This window comes from Bos taurus, chromosome X (assembly GCF_002263795.3).
Source record: "Bos taurus isolate L1 Dominette 01449 registration number 42190680 breed Hereford chromosome X, ARS-UCD2.0, whole genome shotgun sequence".
Classification (NCBI taxonomy): domain Eukaryota; kingdom Metazoa; phylum Chordata; class Mammalia; order Artiodactyla; family Bovidae; genus Bos; species Bos taurus.
The window spans coordinates 55,312,770-55,336,304 of NC_037357.1; the positions used below are offsets into that span (position 1 = coordinate 55,312,770).

Below are 23,535 nucleotides of genomic sequence, written 5' to 3' on the forward strand. Positions count from 1 at the left end.
ACATATTGCTGAAGCCTGGCTTGGAGAATTTTGAGCATTATTTTACTAGAATGTGCAATGAGTGCTATTGTGAGGTAGTTTGAGCATTCTTTGGCATTGTCTTTCTTTGGGATTGGAATGAAAACTGACCTTTTCCAGTCCTGTGGCCACTGCTGAGTTTTCCAAATTTGCTGGCATATTGAGTGCAGTACTTTCACAGCATCATCTTTCAGGATTTGAAATAGCTCCACTGGAATTCCATCACCTCCACTAGCTTTGTTCGTAGTGATGCTTTCTAAGGCCCACTTGACTTCCCATTCCAGGATGTCTGGCTCTAGGCGAGTGATCACACCATCATGATTATCTTGGTCATGAAGATCTTTTTTGTACAGTTCTTCTGTGTATTCCTGCCACCTCTTCTTAATATCTTCTGCTTCTGTTAGGTCCATACCATTTCTGTCCTTTATCGAGCCCATCTTTGCATGAAATGTTCCCTTGGTATCTCTAAGTTTCTTGAAGAGATCTCTAGTCTTTCCCATTCTGTTGTTTTCCTCTATTTCTTTGCATTGATCACTGAGGAAGGCTTTTTATCTCTCCTTGCTATTCTTTGGAACTCTGGATTCAGATGCTTATATCTTTCCTTTTCTCCTCAGGTTTTCGGTTCTCTTTTCACAGCTATTTGTAAGGCCTATTCAGACAGCCATTTTGCTTTTTTGCATTTCTTTTCCATGGGGATGGTCTTGATCCCTGTCTCCTGTACAATGTTGTGAATCTCCATCCATAGTTCATCAGGCACTCTATCTATCAGATCTAGTCCCTTAAATCTATTTCTCACTTCCACTGTATAATCATAAGGAATTTGATTTAGGTCATACCTGAATGGTCTAGTTAGGATATAACAAAATAATCAAGATCCGAATTACTGTACATCTTAGATCAGGCAATATCTTAACTATTTTTTCATAAGTAGTATTAAAAATAGTTTTTATGAAGCTAGGGTAATGAGGCTTTTATATTTAAAAGTACTGTATTATGAAATTTCTAAATTTTGTTTCTGTAATTGTGTGTTTTAAAGGGAAAAAAGTCATTTGTTAAAAGACCAAGTAAACTTATAGAGTAACTTGTTAGTATATTAGGCAAAGCGTTGTTGCTATTTCACAACAGATAACCAATTTATATGTTTTTCCTTCATTAGCCATGTTTTCCATAAGACATGTGTTGACCCATGGCTGTTAGAACACAGGACTTGCCCCATGTGCAAATGTGACATACTCAAAGCTTTGGGAATTGAGGTAAACATTGCTAAACTATTTATACAAAGGAACTTAACCAGTGTGTTATTTATATATCTTAACCTTCAGAAAGTCATCATCCTATTTTGTAACTATACAATGTGCTAGACTTATAGGTTATACCAAAAATGGGAACTACTTATATCATAGTGACAGTGAGATGCCGTGTTGGACCACCTCTGTTTTCCTCCTTCTTCCCCCTCCTCAAATGTACTTATTATGTGGTCAGAACTTGAAGTGATAACCCCAGCTGACTTCTGATACCCCTTGTTGTTTTTTACTATCTTACTATTGCATTGCAACCAAACTTGTAGTTAAATGAGCATGTAAAGTTTGAGAAAGTATAATAAATATTGAATTATATTTCATAAGTGAAAAAACTACCTGTTTCACAATATACACAACAGAGACTCAAGATCAACAGAATCTTCCTGACTTGAGGAGATATATAGATGACAGTGATTCTCAATACTCCTAGGGGACAGCATAGGAATTTGTTTTTTGAGTGCGTTCCTTGTCTCAGGCATTATATTATGAAGTGTTCACCCAGATAAACATTTCAAATGTTGATGACAGTCTGCCTGTAACATCTTTCACCCCATTGGACCCTGTTATTCCAGTGCTCTGGCTGGGACCAGCAAGAGATGTTTGTGATCATCAAAAAATAGATTGTAAGTTTCAAAAGTCAAGAAGCCTTGCTCTAAGAAGTCACCTATGAAGAAACTTTGTAATAATATGTCAAGGAAAAGTGTGTACTCTGAGATCCTGTTAATGTGGTCAAATGCTTTCCACAGGTGGATGTTGAAGATGGGTCAGTGTCTTTACAAGTTCCTGTATCCAATGAAACTTCCAGTAATGCCTCTCCTCATGAAGAGGATAACCGCAGTGAGACTGCTTCATCTGGATATGCTTCAGTTCAGGGAGCAGATGAACCACCTTTGGAGGAACATGCACACTCAGCAAGTGAGCACCAGGCTGAGGGGCCCCAAGTGCCCCACAAATGATCCGCTGGAGATTAGACACCCAGGCAGAGTACTCCTGTTTTTTAGCATTTATTCTGTTTATCCATTAACACAATTAACACATTCCAGGTTTTTTCTAGTGACAGTGATGCAATGCAGGATGCACCCCTCTTTTGACTTAATATACACATATTCAAATATGCCTGAAACAGATGAAATGCTTTAAGAATGGGGTTTATTCACAGAAAAAAGATTTTTTATTAGAAAGTTGCTCTCAAATGCATTTAAGTGTTGATTTATTAACTTACAGAAGCTAAGGACAAGTTTTCAACTTTAGAAGCCATTCTTTATTGCATATCAACCAGAAATTATGGAATGATAAAATATAATTTAATTTCCAAAACCTTGATTTATACACAACTTCTCCAGAACCACCCCCTCCTTTTTTTGCCAGGTGGGAAACTGTGTTTAAGAACAGTGTGCTGCCACCTGTTATTTGCCATGAAATGAACAAACCTTGGAAACTAAAAGTGAATGTATTAATTTCAAAATAGTAATGCCATACCAATAGAGAGATTTTAGGGAATTCTGTTACTTTTTTCCTTAGAGAAAACCCCTATACAAATTATTTTCTCTCTCTTTAACTTCTACCTTTGTCTTTTGGTTTTTGTTGGTTTGATAGTTTTTCCTCAGTCCCCATTTTGAGATGACCTAATTCTGGCCTAAAAAATCGGAGGAAAATGAAATGTCAAGATGACTTGTAAAAGTTGCAGCTTCCTATAACATGAACCTTTGTCCTTGATAGGCTTATCAGTGACATAGATACCATTTGTACAGGGGTCACGAGGAATACCATCATGCAAAAGCAAACCTCATATTGTAATCTAATCTTTGAACAGTTTGCAGAGTACAAAGTAGTCATAAGAATCTTAATAATCTGTGTTTTATTCTACCTATAATAGATAATCATTGTCTCTTAGCCTCAGATGAATTTTTGGTTCCTGTAACTGTGTGCTAATAGAATTCAGTGATGAGAAAGAAGAGGGTATGGCATAATTCAGTTTAGCAGCATTGGTAGTTCAGTGGTAGAATTCTTGCCTGCTATGCAGGAGGCATGAGTGTATGGGATAATTCAGTTTATTGCCAGGTCAGTTTAAAAGAAGAAGAAAAGTCCCAACCTACCATTTTGGTGTTCTGTTTTTATGGGGGAGGGTGGAAGGCAGAACAGTTTTTGCAGAGAATTTGAGAAGCAAATAAAATGACGATTCATATTCCTTCTCCCGTATTCTTTATCTGCATTAATGGTAGGAACACCAACCCAGGTGCCTCAATCCAGAAACTTAGGGAGAATCCTAGATTCTTCCCTCTCCCTTTCCTTTTGATTCAATATAATTTTTCCTTTAATCCATCTCCTAATTTCTAACCTTAATTCAACAGTCATAGTTTGAACCACTCTCTTCTCTCTGCCCATTCCTTCCACTCTTCCTCCACCAAGAAATTGGGGAAGTCAAGTCCAACTCCTGTTCCTCCTTTAAAACTTGCTTCCCTTTGAGTTTGGAGAATGGATACATATATATGGATGGCTGAGTCCCTTTGCTGTTCACCTGAAACTATCACAACATTGTTAATTGGCGTTCAGTTCAGTTCAGTCGCTCAGTCGTGTCCGACTCTTTGCGACCCCATGAATCGCAGCACGCCAGGCCTCCCTGTCCATCACCAACTCCCGGAGTTCACTCAGACTCATGTCCATTGAGTCAGTGATGCCATCCAGCCATCTCATCCTCTGTCGTCCCCTTCTCCTCCTGCCCCCAATCCCTCCCACCATCAGAGTCTTTTCCAATGAGTCAACTCTTCATGTGAGGTGGCCAAAGTACTGGAGTTTCAGCTTTAGCATCAGTCCTTCCAAAGAAATCCCAGGGCTGATCTCCTTCAGAATGGACTGGTTAGATCTCCTTGCAGTCCAAAGGACTCTCAAGAGTCTTCTCCAACACCACAGTTCAAAAGCATCAATTCTTTGGTGCTCGGCTTTCTTCACAGTCCAACTCTCACATCCATACATGACTACTGGGAAAACTATAGCCTTGACCAGACGGACCTTTGTTGTCAAAGTAATGTCTCTGCTTTTGAATATGCTATCTAGGTTGGTCATAACTTTCCTTCCAAGGAGTAAGCGTCTTTTAATTTCATGGCTGCAATCACCATCTGTAGTGATTTTGGAGCCCCCAAAAATAAAGTCTGACACTGTTTCCCCATCTATGTCCCATGAAGTGATGGGACCAGATGCCATGATCTTAGTTTTCTGTATCTTAGTTTTATTTTGTATTTGTATCTTAGTTCCCAATACAAAACAAAATGTTGAAAAGAAAACTTGCTCCCCTGAGAAGCCTATCTTTAGTTATATGTGTGGCCCTACTGTCTACTTCCACAGAACTTCTATCATTGCACTTATTGCACTGAATTGTATTAAAACCTTAAAAAGTCCATTTGGGTAGGGACAGTGTCTTATTGTTCACTATTGTACACCCAGCACCTAGTACAAGCTGCCTCACAGCAAATACTGAAATAAGTGTTGAATGAGTGACCACACAGAATAGATTTTTCCCACTCACACAACTAGAGAAAAGCCCGCATAGCAAATAAGACCCAGCACAGCCAAAAATAAATAAATAAAATAAAAAGAATAATAGTTTAACCCACATAAATGGTGTTTGTTTGCCTTAATAAGAATAAAGTAATATGTTTCCTGTAACTATAATATAAATTGGACAGAGATGTTTAAGCTGTGTGGAGTAGATTTGTTTCAACATTAGGAAACCAGAAGTTTTATTAAATATAAAATTAGCCCTGATTTAAACTCATGTATTTTAAGATAAGCTTCTGATATCTAAGGGAAGTATTTCGTTGTATTTCAGTTGTAATTTTTTATTTTACAGTTCAACTGTGGCCCCTAGTCATCATTATTATGCTGAGATGGTGAGATATTCTAATTTACATCTAATAGTTTGTGGAAAAGTTACACATACAGAAATATTCATCTTTACCCTGCCTTTTCTTCACTTTTAGAAGCCATATGCTATTTCTAAAGTCAGTAACCAAAACCCAAACCAGTCTAAGAATACCTGTTATAAAGTCAACAACCTATGTTACTTCCTCATATGATTGGATTTTGCTCAGACACTAAATGTTTGAGGCATGCCAAATGTACAACCGTCACAAGTGTGAGCACCCAAATAAATGGATACATAGAATTGGTATGGCCTTGGGGTAAAATCCTCCCATTCAGAGTCAGAGAAAAAATAAAAGTTAAGAAATTTAAGCTTAGTTTCCTAATACTTTATTATGCTCTTCAAACAAATCAAATATTAAATTGACTTAAACCAACATCTTTGAAGGTGAATATGTTAGTGTGACTTTTGTGACTACTTAAAATGTAATCATGGATAGAGGTGGCACACTTGCCATCCCTTTTATATATTGATATTTGGGGTTTCATAATTTAAGGGTTACTTTTCCTTCTTGGCTACTTCTCCTATAGTTTAGAGATACTGCTAATAGATGAATTGGTGCCTCAGTCATATGTCTTAAATTAAGAGAATATACTTTGCTTTGAGGGAGAAGGAGACAGCAACCCACTCCAGTATTCTTGCCTGGAGAGTCTAATGGATGGAGGAGCCTGGCAGGCTACAGTCCATGGGATCACAAGAGTCGGACATGACTGAGTGACTACACCACCACCACCACTTTGCTTTGAGATCAGACTACAACCGTGAATTTTTTAATTGGTTTTGAAAAAAATATTAGAACAGCAAAATTTAACATTAATAGTAAAGTAGACTCGTCAACTGGAGGAGGAAATGGCAACCCATTCCAGTATTTATGCCTGGAAAATCCCGTGGACAGAGGAGCCTGGCAGGCTACGGTCCACAGGGTTGCAAAGAGTCAAACTCAACTGAGCACACACACATACTCACATACAATTATATATTAATTGTTTTGGCACCTTTCCTATTAACTACTGATTATTATGGTGATAGTTGGTTTAAATAGCTTCGAAAACATACAGTTGGTTAGTTCGTGCCTGTGTGTTCCATCACTGTGCTGAGTTTTATTAGAGCACTGGTTTTCAAAGTTAAGCATACCTTGAGTCACCTAGAGGGCTTGTTTAAACAGAGGGGAGGGCCTTCCCTGGTTCAGTGGTTAAGAATCTGCCTTGCAATGCAGCGGACACAGGTTCAATCCCTGGTCTAGGAAGATCCCACATGCTGCGGGCCAGTTAAGCCCCTGCGCCGCAACTTGAAGCCTGCGTTCTAGAGCCCATGCTCTGCAAGGACAAGCCACAGCAACAAGAAACCCATGCATTGCAACTAGAGAGTTAGCCCCCACTTGCTGCAACTAGAGAAAGCTCGTGCACAGCAACAAAGACCCAGCACAGCCAAAATAAAATAAATGAATAAAAGTTTATTAAAAAAAAAAAAAACAAGCAGAGTGGCAACCACTAGTTTCTGACTCAATAGGTCTGAGATGGGCCCTGAGAATTTTCATTTCTAAGAAGTTTCCAGGTGGTAATGATTCTGCTTGTCCAGGGACCACACTTTGAGAACCACAGAATAGGGCCCCTAGTTCTTAATCCTTGCTGCACATTAGGATCACCCAGAAGAACTTTAAACATTACTGATACCTGGACTCTACCCCAGAATAGTTCAGTCAGAATCCATGAGATGTGGGGCCCAAGCACAGTTTTTTGTTTTTTTTTTTTTAATAATTTCAGCCTGACTTAAAAAATGTTTCAAAAATAGTAAAAAGAATGCCCATCACTGAACTTCTCCAAGTGTTAACATCGTATATAACCATATACAGTTATCAAAATCAGGAAATTGTATGATAAAATGTTAGGAACTAAATTGCACTTACTCAAATTTTACCAGTTGACCCCTTAATGTCCTTTTTCTGTCCTAGGATCCCACATTGCATTTCCTCTTCTCTCATTTCCCCCTAGTTTTATTGAAATATACTTGACATATAACCAGAGAAAGATTAGTTACCAAATCTATCATCTCAAATAATTATAAATTGTGTGTGTGTGTGTGGTGAGAACATTTAAGATCTATGCTTAGCAACTTTCAAGTATTTACTACAGTATTGTTAACTGTAGTCACCATGCTATATATTAAATTCCCAAGAACTTATTCATCTTATAACTGGAAACTTGTATCCTTTGATGGACATTTCTCCATTCCCCCCTGCTTCTAGCCTCTGGCAACTACCATTCTGTTTCTATGAATTTGACCTTTTAAAAAAAGATTCCACATATAAGTGTTATCATACAGTGTTTGTCTTTCTCTGTGTGGCTTATTTCACTTAGCACAGTATCCTCAAGATCTATCCATGTTGTTGCAAATGGCAGTATCTCCTTTTTTTCTCATGGCTGAGTAATATTCGTGTGTGTATGTGTACATATATATGTATCTCACGTTTTCTTTATCTGTTGATCAGTCAATAGAAACAGGTTACTTCTATGTCTGGCTATTGTGAATAATGCTGCAGTGAACATGGAGGTGCAGCTGTCTCTTCAAGATAATGATTTCATTTCTTTTGTGTGTATACCCAGAAGTTGGATTGCTGGATGATATGGTAGTTCTATTTTTAGTTTTTTGAGAACCTCCATACATGTTTCCCGTAGTGCTATACCAATATACATTCCCACCAACTGTGCACCAGAGTTCCCTTTTCTTCACATCCTTGCAACACTCGTCTGTTATCATTTTGATAATAGCTGTTCTAACAAGCGTGAGGCAATATCTCATTGTGGTTTTGATTTGCATTTCCCTGATGATTAGTGATTAACATCTTTTCATCTACTTATTGGCCATTTGTATCCACATGTCTTCTTTGGGGTGCTTCCCAGATGGGTCAGCAGTAAATATTCTGCCTGCCAATGCAGGAGCCACAAGAGATGCAGGTTCAATCCTTGGGTCGGGAAGATCCCCTGGAGGAGGAAATGGCATCCCACTCCAGTGTTCTTGTCTGGAAAATCCTGTGGACAGAGGAGCCTAATGGGCTACAGTCCATGGAGGCAAAGAGTTAGAGATGACTGAGCATGCACACATGTCTTCTTTAGGAAAATATCTTTTCCCCCCAAAATTTCAATTCTGCCCAGTTTTAAATCAGATTATTTACTTTTCTGCTATTGAATTGTATGAGTTCCTTACATATTTTGGATATTAACTCCTTACCTGATATGTGGTTTGCAAATATTTTTTCCCATTTTGTAGCTTGCCTTTTCATTCTTTTGATTATTTTTTGCTGAGCAGAAGCTTTTTGGTTTGATGTAGTCCCGTTTGTTGATTTTGGCATTTTAAGTCCTTAATCTATTTAGAGTTCATTTTTTAAGTGGTATGAGATGGAGGTCCGGTTTCATTCTGTTGCATATTTATCCAGCTTACCCAACACCATTTATTGAAGACTGTCTTTTCCCCACTGGATGTTTTTGGTTCCCTTGTCAAATATTAGTTCATCTCACACATGAGGCATGTGAGGCATGTGAGATCTTAGCTCCCTGACCAGGGATCCAACCCATACCCCCTGCATTGGAGGCTGGGAATCTTAACCAGTGGACCACCAGGGAAGTCCCTATATATGTCCTTTATGTTTGGATATGTTCTTTCTATACCCAATCTGCTGAGAGGTCCACGTTACATTTAACTGTCATGTCCTTTTAGTCTTAATATGTGACTGTTTCTAAGTCTTCGTTTTTCTTAACTTTGACACCTCTGAAGGCCACCAGTTAGTTTGAAGAATATCCTTCAATTTGGAATTGTCTGCTGTTTCCCAATGTTTAAAATCATTGTCCATTGTCTATTTCTGGCAAGAAAACCACATATCTTATCTTGTCTGCCTGATATCATATAATGAGGCACATTATGCCCATGTCTTATTATCAATGTTTTTAACTTTGTTCACTTGGTTAAGGTGGTATCTGCCAAGCCTCTTCTTTTAAAGTTATTATTTTTCCCTTTATAGTTATTGTTTTATAGAGAAACACTTGGAAACTATGCAAACGTCCTGTTTCTCATCATAATTTTTACCTACTAATTTTAGCAATCATTGATAGTTCTTGCTTACAATAATTATTACTGAAGTATGTGCCAAATGGTGATTTTCTGTTTCTGTCCTTCTTTCTACATTAATTAAGCTTCTAATTTAAAGACGAGATACCATTTCTCCACTTATTTATTCAACTGTTTATAATACTATGGACTCACAGATATTTCTTTTTCTCCATAATATTATTCTCATGATTTATTCATGCTTAGATTGCCCTAGATTTGGTCATTGGGAACTCCCTCAAGTTGGTTGATTTTCTTTCAAAATAACCCCGCCCCCCCCCCTTTTTTTTTTTTGAGCGCTTCCTTACTTTCTATTATCACAAGATGTTCTAGGCCAAGGATTGGCAAACTTTTTCTGTAAAGGGCCAGATAGTAAATATTTTAGGCTTTGAAGACTTTAGGTCTTTGTTGCTTTGGGGGCTGAGACAGTGTTGTTTTATCTTCCAACCTCTTAAAAATGTCAAAATCACTCTTAGCTATGGATTTGGCTTGCGAGCTGTAGTTTTCTGGCCCCTAGGCTAGAATCTAGGTTAATCTGCTCTCTTGCCCTAACCCTAGAATCAGGGAGTGGGGGCTTTTATTGGAGAACAGCACCTCAGAATCAAGATCGGGCATTAGGTACGCTCATTGCTTTTGGAGTATCATTGCTATTAGCCCTTTCAAGGAACAAAGCGAGGAAATATGTGTATGTACTCACACAAATATACACACACCTACATTGACCTAACAGAAGAACAGCTAGTTCATACTGATGTATGATTCTAATCCAACATCACAGAGTTTATTCTAGCCTTCCTCTTTCCTTACTTTTAACTCCATTCTTGGACATTGAGAAACCCGGCTGTTATTATCCTCAGTATATTTACTTATTTGTTCAATCCTAAAGTACATGTAAGTTGTAACATTGCTAACAGACCCTTGTGAAAAACAGTTTCACTAACCAGTGTAGTTCTTTGGTTTTAACCTTATAGGATATAGTCAAAATATCAGTCTCCAAAATTACTTAGGTTAGTTCTTTTCTTTCCCACTCTCTTCAGAACGATTATATATATTTCATCTATAAAATAATTATATTCACTTGTTACTACTTGTATTCCATTTTGGGAACTCCCTCCACAACTTCCTGGTTGATTAGCTTTAGTCCTTCTGTCTATCTATCTATCTATCAGTTAGTAAAGAATCTGCCTGCAATGCAGGAGACACAGGAGATGTGGGTTCAATCCCTGGGTTGGGAAGATCCCCCGGAGAAGGAAATGACAACCAGTATTCCTGCCTGGGAAATCCCATAGACAGAGGAACCTGGCAGGCTACAGTCCATGGGGTCATAAAGAGTTGGACTTGACTGAGCATGTACACAGATCTATCTTATCAATCTATCTATGTTTAGGAAAAAGCATAGATAATTTTTTAAAGTGCCCAGGTGATTCAAACATGAAGTTGATTTTAAGAGCTATTATTATTTAGAATAGAGAAGAAACAGAAGACACAACTGTTGCTCTTAAGAATGCTATGATGTAGGTAAAAATAAGCACATGTATGAATCAACAAAATAGTAATTGTAAATTAATATAATGCCATAAATGCTTTAGGGCTTCCCTGGGCGCAGTGGTAAAGAACCCGCCTGCCAATGCAGGAGATACCAGAGGCAAGGGTTCGATTCCTGAGTTGGGAAGATCCCCTGGAGGAGGAAATAGCAACCCACTCCAGTATTCTTGCCTGGGAAATCCCGTAGACAGAGAGCCTGGCAGGCTACAATCCATAGGGTCACAAAGAGTCAGGCACGACTGAAGCGACTTGAGCACACACATATAAGTGCTTTATGTAAGGCAGCAAAATCATTTTAAAGAAACAGGGAATTAGTGTGATAATCAGAGTGTGATTGAATTAGATAAGAAAGACTTCTAGACATGTGTGTTGAATTTTGTCTTAAAGAACAGAGGGGTAAAAGCATCCTAAAATTGCCATTAAATATTAATTGGAAACTAATTACTTTACAGTATTGTGGTGGGTTTTGCTATACATTGACATGAATCAGCCACAGGTATACATGTGTCCCCCATCCTGAATCCCCTTCCCACCTCCCTCCCCATCCCATCCCTCTGGGTTGTCCCAGTGCACTGGCACTGAGTGCCCTGTTTCCTGCATCAAACTTGGACTGGTCAGGTATTTCACATATGGTAATATACATGTTTCAGTGCTATTCTCTCAAATCATTCCACCCTCGCCTTCTCCCACAGAGTTGAAAAGTCCATTCTTATATCTGTCTCTTTTGCTGTCTCACATATAGGGTCACCGTTACCATCTTTCTAAATTGCATATATATGCGTTAATATACTGTATTGTTGTTTTTCTTTCTGACTTACTTCACTCTGTATAATAGGCTCCAGTTTCATCCACCTCATTAGAACTGATTCAAATGCCATTTTTTTTTAAAGATGAAAATCTACAGCTGGTAAACCATGAAGCAAATTCCATGGCAGTGGATGTTGTTCCTCACGTTGACAACCCAACCTTTGAAGAAGATGAAAGTCCTGATCAGGAGACCACTGTTCGAGAAATTAAATCATAAAATCTGTATCAGTAGAAAACCTGAACCTTTAGTAATAACAGAACTGCCAATCAGGGCCTAGTTTACTACTAAGGAACTGGATAAACTTAATAAAATAAGAATGATACTGAAAGTGCTGATATGACTAATATTATGCTATAGTTAAATGACTTAAAATACTAAACCTATTAACCTTTTCCACAAACACATTATAATGTTTTTCATAGGCAAGTTTCCTCTTGATAGCAGTAGCAACATTTTTAAATATTCAAAACTCTTGTCAAGTAATCATGTTTTCCATTTATAACAATTTTCTTATCAAAACATGTTGCTTTTAAAATGTGGAACAGCTATAATCACTTTATTTTATGATAGTATCTTAATTAAAAATAATACTACTTTAGCTTGGGCTATATGTGTCAGGGTTTTTCTCCAGGTGCTTATATTGATCTGGAATTGTAATTTAAAAAACAATGCAAACTTAGGCTAGTACTTCATGAAATATCTATTTAAGCTGCATTAAGTTGATAGAACAAGATTAAAGCAAAATACTCATTTTAATAATTTCTTATTTTTAAAATCAGGCTAAATTTACTTCATTTGAGTGTCAAGCATAGTTTCTTAGAGAGTATGGACTGGACTGGATTGATTGGTATATTAATGACACCAATTTGACAAAAGATCATAGACACAAACTTTCCTTACAAAAACACTGTATAACTATTTCTCAAACCTTACTTATGGGACTTTCAAAAACAGAACATATAAATCATCATACCATTTGAAAATGATTATTAATAAGTCACACAAAAATTGGTAATTGATCTCTGTGTATGAATTTGTCTACAGAAATTAGTCTATAGAAAATGTTTTCCAAACAAAGTTGACTTAAAATTGAGTTTACATTTTACCTAAATGGACTTTATAAAATAACATTAGGTAAAATAAAATTCTATCTGTGTAGCTATAAATTTCGTGAATGCATTTTCTTGGTGTTTGAAAAAGAATTGGTGTTGTGGGGGAGAATTCCAGGTGCCTTACTATAAAGTTTGAAGCTTCATCCACCAAAGTTAAATAGAGCTATTATAAAAATGCACTTTATATTTTCTGTGGCTTATCTTTGGTTTTAGAGTTTTGTTTCCAGTACAAATTCCAGCAGAATTTAAGCAAAAGCAGAATAGACATGTATTTTTGTTGGCTAAATGTAGAGTGGATGAAACCATTGCATTCTTGTACACTGATTTGAAATGCTGTAAATAGGTCCCGATTTGTATTGATTCTCTTTAAATATAAAATGTAAAATAAAATATTCCAATAAAAGTTTGTGTCTGGTGTTTAGTAATCATATACTAACTTTTAACATATGCTTGGATTTAGGAGGAAAAAGGTTTAATGTAAATATTTGTTGATATATTTGATAATAAAAACTAAAACTTTAGTATTTGGGCTTCCCTGGTGGCTCAGATGGTAAAAAAAAATTCACCTGCAATGTGGGAGACCTGTGTTCTATTCCTGGGTTGGGAAGATCCCCTGGAGAAGGTCATGGCAACCCACTCCAGTATTCTTGCCTGGAGAATCCCCATGGACACAGGAACCTGGCAGGCTACAATCCATGGGGTCACGGAGTCGGACATGACTGAGTGACTAAGCACAGCACAGCATGTTTACATATTTCACTACATAGTGAGGAACTGCTGCCATTATAAAATGACTGAATCTATCATGAATTATTTTTAAATGTCAGCAAGGTAAATAATGAGGTTGACCACTGATAAGTTTTTTCTTTTTCTTTATTTATTGGAGAACAATTGCTCTACAATATTGTGTTGGCCTCTGCCACACATCAACACAGATCAGTCACAGGCATACATATGTCCCCTCTCTCCAGAATCCCCCTCCTATTAATCACTGAAAATTTAAGGTTAGAAAAGGACCATGATGCCAGTCCATCTTTATACTGCTGCTGCTGCTTAGTCACTTCAGTCATGTCTGACTCTGTGTAACCCCTATGGATTGTAGCCCACCAATTCTCCAGGCAAGAATACTGGGGTAGACTGCCATGCCCTTCTTCAGGGGATCTTCCCAACCCAGGGATCAAACCCAGGTCTCCTGCACTGCAGGCAGATTCTTTATCACTAAGCCACCAGGGAAATGTCCATCTTTATATCACACAAACCATAAGGCCATTTTATTGCTTTATGTTTTGTGTAATATAAAGATGGACATTTCCTTTGGTCTTCTCTTTGGAAGTATCATTCCTGGGATGCTGTTAATGGGTTAAAAGCAGCTCTTTATTTTGGCAAACATGTTAAGAATAAACAGTTGTTTGGAACACTTCAGAACCATGATTATGAAATCCAGGATATACATATGTCTTATATGGCAATATGCCCAATGTGTGTGATGCCACACTATAAAGTTTCTCTATATTCTTAGGAAGTTTCTCTTTATTCTTAGGAAGTTAATCATCTCAAGCTTTGCAGGGGTTCTTCTAGGGAGGCATTTATAATTTTTGAATATTTACTAGCTGTATTAACATACAATTTATATACCAAAAATTCAGCCATTGTAAATGTATGGTTCTAAAGATGGATAGAATTGTGCTCACCACAAGTGAATTTGAGAACATTACATTAACCAGGAGATCAGTCCTGGGTGTTCATCCGTAGGACTGATGATGAAGCTGAAACTCCAATACTTTGGCCACCTGATGCGAAGAGCTGACTTATTTGAAAAGACCCTGATGCTGGAAAAGATCGAGGGCAGGAGGAGAAGGGGTTGACAGAAGATGAGATGGTTGGATGGCATCACTGACTCAATGAACATGGGTTTGGGTGGACTCTGGGAGTTGGTGATGGACAGGGAGGCCTGGTGTGCTGCGGTTCATGCAGTCGCAAAGAGTCAGACACAACTGAGCGACTGAACTGACTGACTGACATTATCCCCCAAAATCCCTTCATATCCATTTTTACTCAGTTTCTGCTCCCGTTCCTAGCCCCAGGGAACCATCAATTATCCTTTTGTCTCCATGGATTTGCCTATTCTGGACATTACATTTAAATGGAATCATACAATATATGGTCTTTTGTGACTGCCTTCTTCTACTTAGCATATTTTCAAGGTTTATCCATGTTGAAGCATGCATCAGTATTTCATCCTTTTTAATTGCTGAATAATATTCCAGTCTATAGGTATTCCATATTTGGTTATCCATTCATCAGCTAAGGAACACTTGGATTGTTACCACTTTATGGCCATTATGGCTGATGTTCCTATGAACATTCATGTACAAGTCCTAGTGTAGATTTATGCTTTCAATTCTCTTGGGGATATGCAAAGAAGAGGAATCCATGTCACTTGTGAATTTTCTTCCTGATATTATATTTTGATTATAAATAAGAGTTTGAGCAACAGACTTTATTATTTTCACATAGTCAAAATATAAGGCTGTGGCTCAGTGGTAAAGAATCTGCTTGCCAATGCATGAGATGGGGGTTCAATCCTTGGGTCAGGGAGAGCTCCTGGAGAGGAAATGGCAACCCACTCCATTCTTCCTGCTGAGAAATCCCATGGACAGAGGAGCTTCGCAGGCTACAGTCCATGAGGTTGCAAAAGTGTTGGACACAACTTAGAAACTAAACAACAACATGACATTCAAAATATAGGCTGATATTTTTAAACAGTGACAGTAGATATATTTGTATGTATAGGTAGTCTCCAACTTAAGATGGTGGGGTTTTATGAGAATTCATTTGTAAAAGTCACATTGTGTTAAGATCATGGAAGAAATCAAAAAGGAAATAAAAATATGCGTAGAAACAAATGAAAATGAAAACATGACAACCCGAAACCTATAAAAGCAGTGCTAAGAGGAAGGTTCATAGCAATACAAGCCTACCACGAGAAACAAGAGAAACATCAAATAAATAATGTACACTTAAAGCAACTAGAAAAAGAAGAACAGAAGAAACCCAAAGTTAGTAGAAGGAAAGAAATCATAAAAATTAATGCAGAAATAACTGAAAAAGAAATGGAGACTATAGCAAAAATCAACAAAACTAAAAGCTGGATCCTTGAGAAGATAAATTAAATAGACAAACTGTTAGCCAGACTCATCAAGAAAAAAAGGGAGAAGAATCAAATCAATAAAATTAGAAATGAAAATGGAGAAATCATGACAACACAGAAATACAAAAGATTATAAGAGACTACTATGACCAGTTATATGCCAATAAAATGGACAACTTGCAAGAAATTGACAAATTCTTAGAAAAGTATAACATTCCAAAACTGAACCAGGAAGAAACAGAGAATCCTAACAGACCCATCACAAGCATGGAAATCAAACTGTAATCAAAAATCTTCCAACAAAGAAAAGCCCAGGACCAGATGGCTTCACAGGTGAATCCTACCAAAAATTTAGAGAAGAGCTAACACCTATCCTATTCGAACACTTCCAGAAAATTGCAGAGGAAGGTAAACTCTCAAACTCATTCTATGAGGCCACCATCAACCTAATACCATAATCAGACAAAGATGCCACACACACACACACACACACACACACACACACAAACTACAGGCCAATATCAATGATGAACATATATGCAAAACCCTCAACAAAATGCTGGTAAACAGAATCCAACAACATATTAAAAAGATAATACACCATGACCAAGCGGACTTTATTCCAGGGATACATTCTTCAATATCACAAGTCAAACAATATGATACACCATTATAAAAAATCGAAAGATAAAAACCATATGATTATCTCAATATATGCAGAGAAAGCCCTTGACAAAATTCAACACCCATTTATGATAAAAAAAAAAAAAAACAACTCTCCAGAAAGCAAGCACGGAAGGATCAGACCTAAATAAAATAAAAGCCTTATATAACAAACCCACAGCAAACATTATCCTCAATGGTGAAAAATTGAAAGCACGTCCTCTAAAATCAGGAACAAGACAAGTGTGCCCACTCTCACCACTACTATTCAACATAGTTTTGGAAGTCCTAGCCACAGCATTCAGAGAAGAAAAAGAAAGAAAAGGAATCCAGATTGGAAAAGAAAAAGTAAAACTCTCACTGTTTGCAGATGACATGATCCTCTACATAGAAAACCCTAAAGATACCACCAGAAAATTGCTAGAGCTAATAAATGAATATAGTAAAGTTGCAGGATATAAAATTAATACACAGAAATCCCTTGCATTCCTATACACTAAAAATGAAAAAAAGAGAAATTAAGGAAAAAATCCCATTCACCATTGCAACAAAAAGAATAAAATAATTAGGAATAAATTTACCTAAAGAAACAAAAGGCCTATATATAGAAAACTATAAAATAGTGATGAAAGAAATCAAAGGTGACACAAATAGATGGAGAAACATACCATGTTCATGGATCAGAAGAATCAATATAGTGAAAATGAGTATATACCCAAAGCAATCTATAGATTCAATAGATTGAAGCTACCAACAGTATTTTTCACAGAATTAGAACTGCCAGGGAACATTTAACAGGAGGATTCCTGCATGCCGTTTTCTATTTCTCAAGGATTCTCTGTTCCTTATCAGTTCCTATTCTGAGAATGAGTAGAGCTGCACGCAGTTCTCAGGACTGAGGTCATGGGAAAGGGTATCTGCTTGGATTCCTTTTAGTAACTCCCTTCAGTGACTCTTTTCAGCGTCAGCAACCTTGTATGTATTAGACTATCCATATCGTGGCTATTGATAAAATTTCATCCTGTGTAATAGCTGAGTAATCGTCTTACTAAAGATATATAAGCCTACATTTCTGCTAATAAAGCACCCTTGCTCCATCAGAGCTTGGGTCCCCGTGTCTTTCTTTCTCTCTTTCTTTCTTTCTCTCTCTCTCTCTTTCAGTTTCTTATTATTGACTTCAGACTGCCAGGTTCCGGTCCATTAAAGGACCACAACAAGTGGCCCCCAGAACAGGGACCTGGTATATGTGGCATTTCAGACTGAGTGACTCAGGGCCTATTGAGGTCGGTAAGACATGGATTAAACAGCTGGAAAGCCCCATCATTTCTCTACTTTACTTCACCATTTGTTTAAAGCTCAGGGACTTCTGGTTTCACGCAAACTAATAGAGCCTTGCCTTCAAACAGTGGTTGAGTGTAATCCTTGGTTCCCTGATAAAAGCAGTTTTGATTTAGAAATTTGGCACTGGGTCAAAGAAAATGTTGAATGAGCCGCCAGGCAGAGAAAAAATATTCCAATTGATTTCTGGCCCTCATGAGCTCTCATTAAAGCTGTAATTCTGCCATTTCAAGGTAATTCTAGCCCTCATAATATTCAACAACAGACAGAAAACTTGTTACATAAATATGAATTAGATGATGAAACTTTACAAAAGGCCCAATTAGAACAACATAAAATATTTCAGAACTTTCCTACAAATCCTACCCCGGCTGCTCCAAGTGCTCCTCCTCTGCCAGCAGACACAAATCCAAAAGTCTCTCCTTTGCTAGACTTACTCGCTCTCCTTGAAATTCTCCTATTTTTGTTATAAAAAAGAAATCTAACAAATGACGTCTCTTGACAGACCTTAGAAAAGTTAATGAAAGGAGATCCTAATTTAAATAGCCCTCATTCACTTTCTCAAGAGACACAAGAGGAACTCTATTTAGTGCAAAATAAATTACAAAAACAGTTTCTTACTCGCATCAGACTAGATTTACCTCTAAAATTATTTGTACTCCCCTCTCTTCATTCTCCCATGGGACTTCTTGACCCAACAGCTCCAAACTTGATATACCAGAAATATGTCTAAGCAAAAGCCTGTAATTAACTCTTATCACGTTATTGAAATAGACAACCCACTTTGCCTGAGATGTCAGCCTTAGACAGATTAGTACAACTTCAAGCCAGAAAAAAAAGTGGGGGACAGACCTTTTAAATCTTAAAGCAGAAATCTATGAGATCTCTGTCTGTCTAGATATATATGTATGTCTTTGTCTCTGGATAATATTGCTGAGGTTAATTTATAAATGAGCTAAACAACAGTTCATGGTTTCTAAAAAAAGTAAGATACATATTTTCAGTAAAAAAGGTATAAGAAATGAAATTACATTTTATTAAGAAAACAAAGAAGTATGGCTTATAGATGGCTATTCTATGAATGGACAAATAAAGTGATGAATACAGAAAGTATAAAAAAGGTTTGTGGAAAGTTAAACCCAAAAAAAAGTTCTATATGAGAAAAAAATATGCCTTACAGATAAATAAAAAAAGTATACAAAAGGTTTGTAACAAGTAGAAAAGTGTTTTATGCATGATACAAGTTTCTTAAGACATGACTTTACTAATAACTGCTAACTATAGCTATATTATTTTCTATGTCACTTGTTTTGGAAGAACTTTTTACGTTAACAAATGTGTGACTGAGCCTATGATATAATGCTGATATACAGTTCCATATGAGATCAATGATTGTAATAATGTAACTCTAGATATGGGAAAAAACAACAAGAGGAAATGTTTTCCTGGACCAAGAGGCTAGTAAGACAGTGGTCCAGAGACTTTTGCTACTTACAAGGCCTGGTCCAATAACAGCACACTGAGTGGCCTATCAATGAAATCGTCCCTAAACCTGGGAATGTCTCCCAATACCATGAGACACAATGGCCATAAAATGCCCCCCAAACATGGTCAAATATGTGGCTATGAAGGGACCCTACTGACTGAAAATTGATACTTGTCAACTGCCTCTACAAAGATTACATCATGACCACTGCAAGCTGCTGACCTTCAACACCCCCTGAAAGGAGTTCAGGGTAGAAATCAAAAATAAGACACTCTATGCTCTGGAAAAAAAAAAAAAAACCAGAAAAACTGGCCTTCAGACAGTCAGATGTTTTCGGGTAAAGATTTTATGAGCCCAAATTCTTGCATCTTCTCATACCTAGAGAAACATTAATGTCGTGAACCAATGTCTGGTCCTAGTTCTCCTGGTAGCCCCTAAACAGCTTTTCTACTTCTCTTAATCTTTGGGCCATATACCTTTAACTTTTTTGTTAAGTTTGTTTCTTCCAGAATACAACAAATATCCAAATGGTAGTATGACAAAAATATTCCCTGACCAACACCTAGACAATGCTGAAACAAGTCACCTTATCATTCCATGGACTCTCATCTCCCTCTGTTAATACACCCTGACAGAAAACAGGCAAAGGAAACCCAAAACCCCACGACTGCCCCTGTACAGCCTGAAAAAGCCAGAGCGGTCATTGCCCCCTTTCCCCTGAGACTGGAGTCCCAAATGCCTGAAAAGGAAAATAGGTAGACAGTTAGACATGAACAGGATATCAAAAGGGACCAAAATCAAAAATCAAAAAAATTAATGTTTATAGCTAATCATACAATTGTCGATTGGAGACCCTATGGTATGTGGTTATCTAACTGCTCAGATGATATTAACAGTACTATGTATGACAATGCTACTCAAGTAACATAAAAAGTTACTAATACTACGATGAAACATTACCATGACAAAGGACTTCTTGGCTAGCTTGACGATAAAATGACACCCCCTCATCCTCGAATTGTCCTCGATAAACAGATTGGGCCTGAACAATGAGACATCTGGAAACTTGCCGCAAACACCAAAGAACTTAGACTGGACATCTCACAGAGAACAATTGTAGTCATAGTAATGATTTCTTTCATTATAATCAATCATATATCATACAAGCTTGTTTTCCCCTTCCTTTTGTTACAATTATATTTGTTGTTTACCATTGCCTTTATGCAAAAATGCCTTTATGCAAAACTAAACAAACTCAATTAGTCAAGACCTTTTTACAAATATAATAAATAAGGGTAAATTGTCAGGGAACATATAACAGGAGGACTCCTGCATGCTGTTTTCTATTTCTCAAGGATTCTCTGTTCTTTATCGGTTCCTATTCCGAGAACGAGTAGAGCTGCGCGCAATTCTCAGGACTGAGGTCATGGGAAAGGGTATCTGCTTGGATTCCATTCAGTAACTCCCTTCAGTGACTCTTTTCAGCATCAGCGACCTTGTATGTATTAGACTATCCATATTGTGGCTATTGATAAAATTTCATCCTGTGTAATAGCTGAGTAATCATCTTACTAAAGATATATAAGCCTACATTTCTGCTAATAAAGCACCCTTGCTCCATCAGAGCTTGGGTCCCCATGTCTTTCTCTCTCTCTCTCTCTCTTTCATTTTCTTATCGTTGACTCCGGACCACCAGGTTCTGGTCCATTAAAGGACCACAACATAGAACAAATGATTTCACAATTTGTATGGAAACAGTTCAGTTCAGTTCAGTTGCTCAGTCGTGTCGAACTCTGCGACCCCATGAATCGCAGCACGCCAGGCTTCCCTGTCCATCACCAACTCCCAGAGTTCACTCAAACTCATGTCCATCAAGTCGGTGATGCCATCCAGCCATCTCATCCTCTGTCGTCCCCTTCTCCTCCTGCCTCCAATCCCTCCCAGCATCAGGGTCTTTTCCAATGAGTCAACTCTTCGCATGAGGTCGCCAGAGTATTGGAGTTTCAGCTTCAGCATCAGTCCTTCCAATGAACACCCAGGACTGATCTCCTTTAGGATGGACTGGTTGGATCTCCTTGCAGTCCAAGGGACTCTCAAGAGTCTTCTCCAACACCACAGTTCAAAAGCATCAATTCTTCGATGCTCAGCTTTCTTCACAGTCCAACTCTCACATCCACACATGACCACTGGAAAAACCACAGCCTTGACTAGATGGACCTTTGTTGGTAAAGTAATGTCTCTGCTTTTGAATATGCTGTCTAGATTGGTCATAACTTTCCTTCCAAGGAGTAAGCGTCTTTTAATTTCATGGCTGCAATCACCATCTGCAGGTAAGTCAGTAAAAATATATTTAAGGATACAATTAGAATGCTAGATATATAATACTTCTCCTCCCTCCATCTGGTTTTGGTGCATTTACTAAATATTCTAGCTATGTTCTATAATACCTGGATCAATTTTATCACCTTAGGTTATAACAATTTTCAGTTATTTGCCTTACTCATTGTATTTTCCATTTAGAGTAGGTTAAAAATATTTTAAAGCATATTAAACAATATAACATTTAGATTTGCATACTACATGGGATTTAAAAGAAGTGCATTATTACAGTGGGCACTTTGACCTCCAGAGCAAAATGTTTATTATCTTCTACCTTAGAGGCAATTCAGGGAAAAGTTTGAAAACTACTACTCACAAGTTCTAACCTTTTTTCTTCCAGAAACATACAATCTCATAAATGTGAGACACTTGTGGACATACCTAGATTTTTTTGATGGTTAGGTGGCTCAGCTGGTAAAGAATCTGCCTGCAATGCAGGAAACCTAGGTTCAATCCCCGGGTTGGGATGATCCCCTGGAGAAGGCAAAGGCTACCCACTCCAGTATTCTGGCCTTGAGAATTCCATGGACTGTATAGTCTATGGGGTCTCAGAGTTGGACACGACTGAGCGACATTCACTTCACTTCACTTTAGAGAGTGTTTGTGTGTGTGTTAGTCACTCAGTCGTGTTCAACTCTTGTGACCCCATCACTGTAGCCTACTAGTCTCCCCTGTCCTTGGACTTCTCCAGGCCAGAATACTGGAGTGAGTTGCCATTCCCTTATCCAGGGGATCTTCCTGACCCAGGGATCGAACCCAGGTCTCCTGCATTGCAGGCAGATTCTTTACCAGGTGACCCACCAGGGAAGCTCCAGTTGGAGAATAGTAGTATATATAAATAGAGTTTAGCATGGCTGGGCTTCCCTGATGGCTCAGCTAGTAAAGAATCCACCTGCAGTGCGGGAGACCTGGGTTTTATCCCTGGGTTGGGAAGATCCCCTGGAGAAGGGAAAGGCTACCCACTCCAGTATTCCGGCCTGGAGAATTCCATGAACTGTATAGGCCATGGGGTCGCAAAGACTTGGACATGACTGAGTGACCTTCAGTTTCACTTAGCATGGATGCTGCTGCTAAGTCACTTCAGTTGTGTCCGACTCTGTGCGACCCCATGGACTGCAGCCTACCAGGCTCCTCCATCCATGGGATTTTCCAGGCAAAAGTACTGGAGTGGGGTGCCATGGATACCTAGTGTCAATTTCTCCTCCAACTAACATCCCAATTCTGAGGCCTAGAAAATTTTAATTTGCATGTTCTGATATAAACTTAAAAAAAATTCAGTCATCTAAATTTCATTGATAGAGCTTAATTTTTAAAAGATACCTATTAGCTCTTAGTAGAAATGTGATTAATCACCCCCAATTTGTTGTAAAATTTGATTTTCAAATACCTCATTTGCTTTCAGTTAGAGAATCTAAAACTTTAATATTCCTACAAACTACCGGGATCTTGTTAAAATGCACACTCTCATTCTAAGGCCTGGAATAGGTTCTGAGATTCTGAATTTCTTTTACTTTTGCACCAACCTAATAGCAAGCTCCGTGGTAATGCAGATTTTGGTGGTCCAGGGTCTGTATTTTGAGTACTAAAGTTTTAGATGGCTCTCCTCTAGCAATGCTCCACCTGTTTTGAATCTTACTGCTTCTAAACCTGCTTCAGACTGTAAAATATCAACTAAGCTTGTGAAATTCACTTCAAATAAGAATCCAGTGGAATC

General features: G+C 37.8%; 2 protein-coding genes across 4 annotated transcripts in view; both read left to right on the forward strand.

Annotated features, from left to right (window-relative positions):
* RNF128 (ring finger protein 128) overlaps positions 1-13,207 on the forward strand; it is a 100,517-nt gene extending 87,310 nt beyond the window's left edge. For 2 of the 3 annotated variants that reach the window (XM_005227835.5, NM_001076071.2), the window contains 3 exon segments: positions 1,175-1,271; positions 2,066-2,234; positions 11,775-13,207. In XM_005227835.5, coding sequence (XP_005227892.1) covers positions 1,175-1,271; positions 2,066-2,234; positions 11,775-11,908 — 400 coding nt within the window. In that variant the 3' untranslated portion in view covers positions 11,909-13,207. 3 annotated transcript variants of the gene reach the window in all.
* A 7,862-nt stretch (positions 13,208-21,069) lies between these two features.
* The window catches only part of TBC1D8B (TBC1 domain family member 8B), an 84,138-nt gene continuing 81,672 nt past the window's right edge, over positions 21,070-23,535 (forward strand). Inside the window, exon 1 of the mRNA XM_059883646.1 lies at positions 21,070-21,772. Within this exon, the coding sequence (XP_059739629.1) occupies positions 21,307-21,772 (466 nt within the window). The 5' untranslated portion in view covers positions 21,070-21,306. The remainder of the gene's footprint in view (positions 21,773-23,535) is intronic.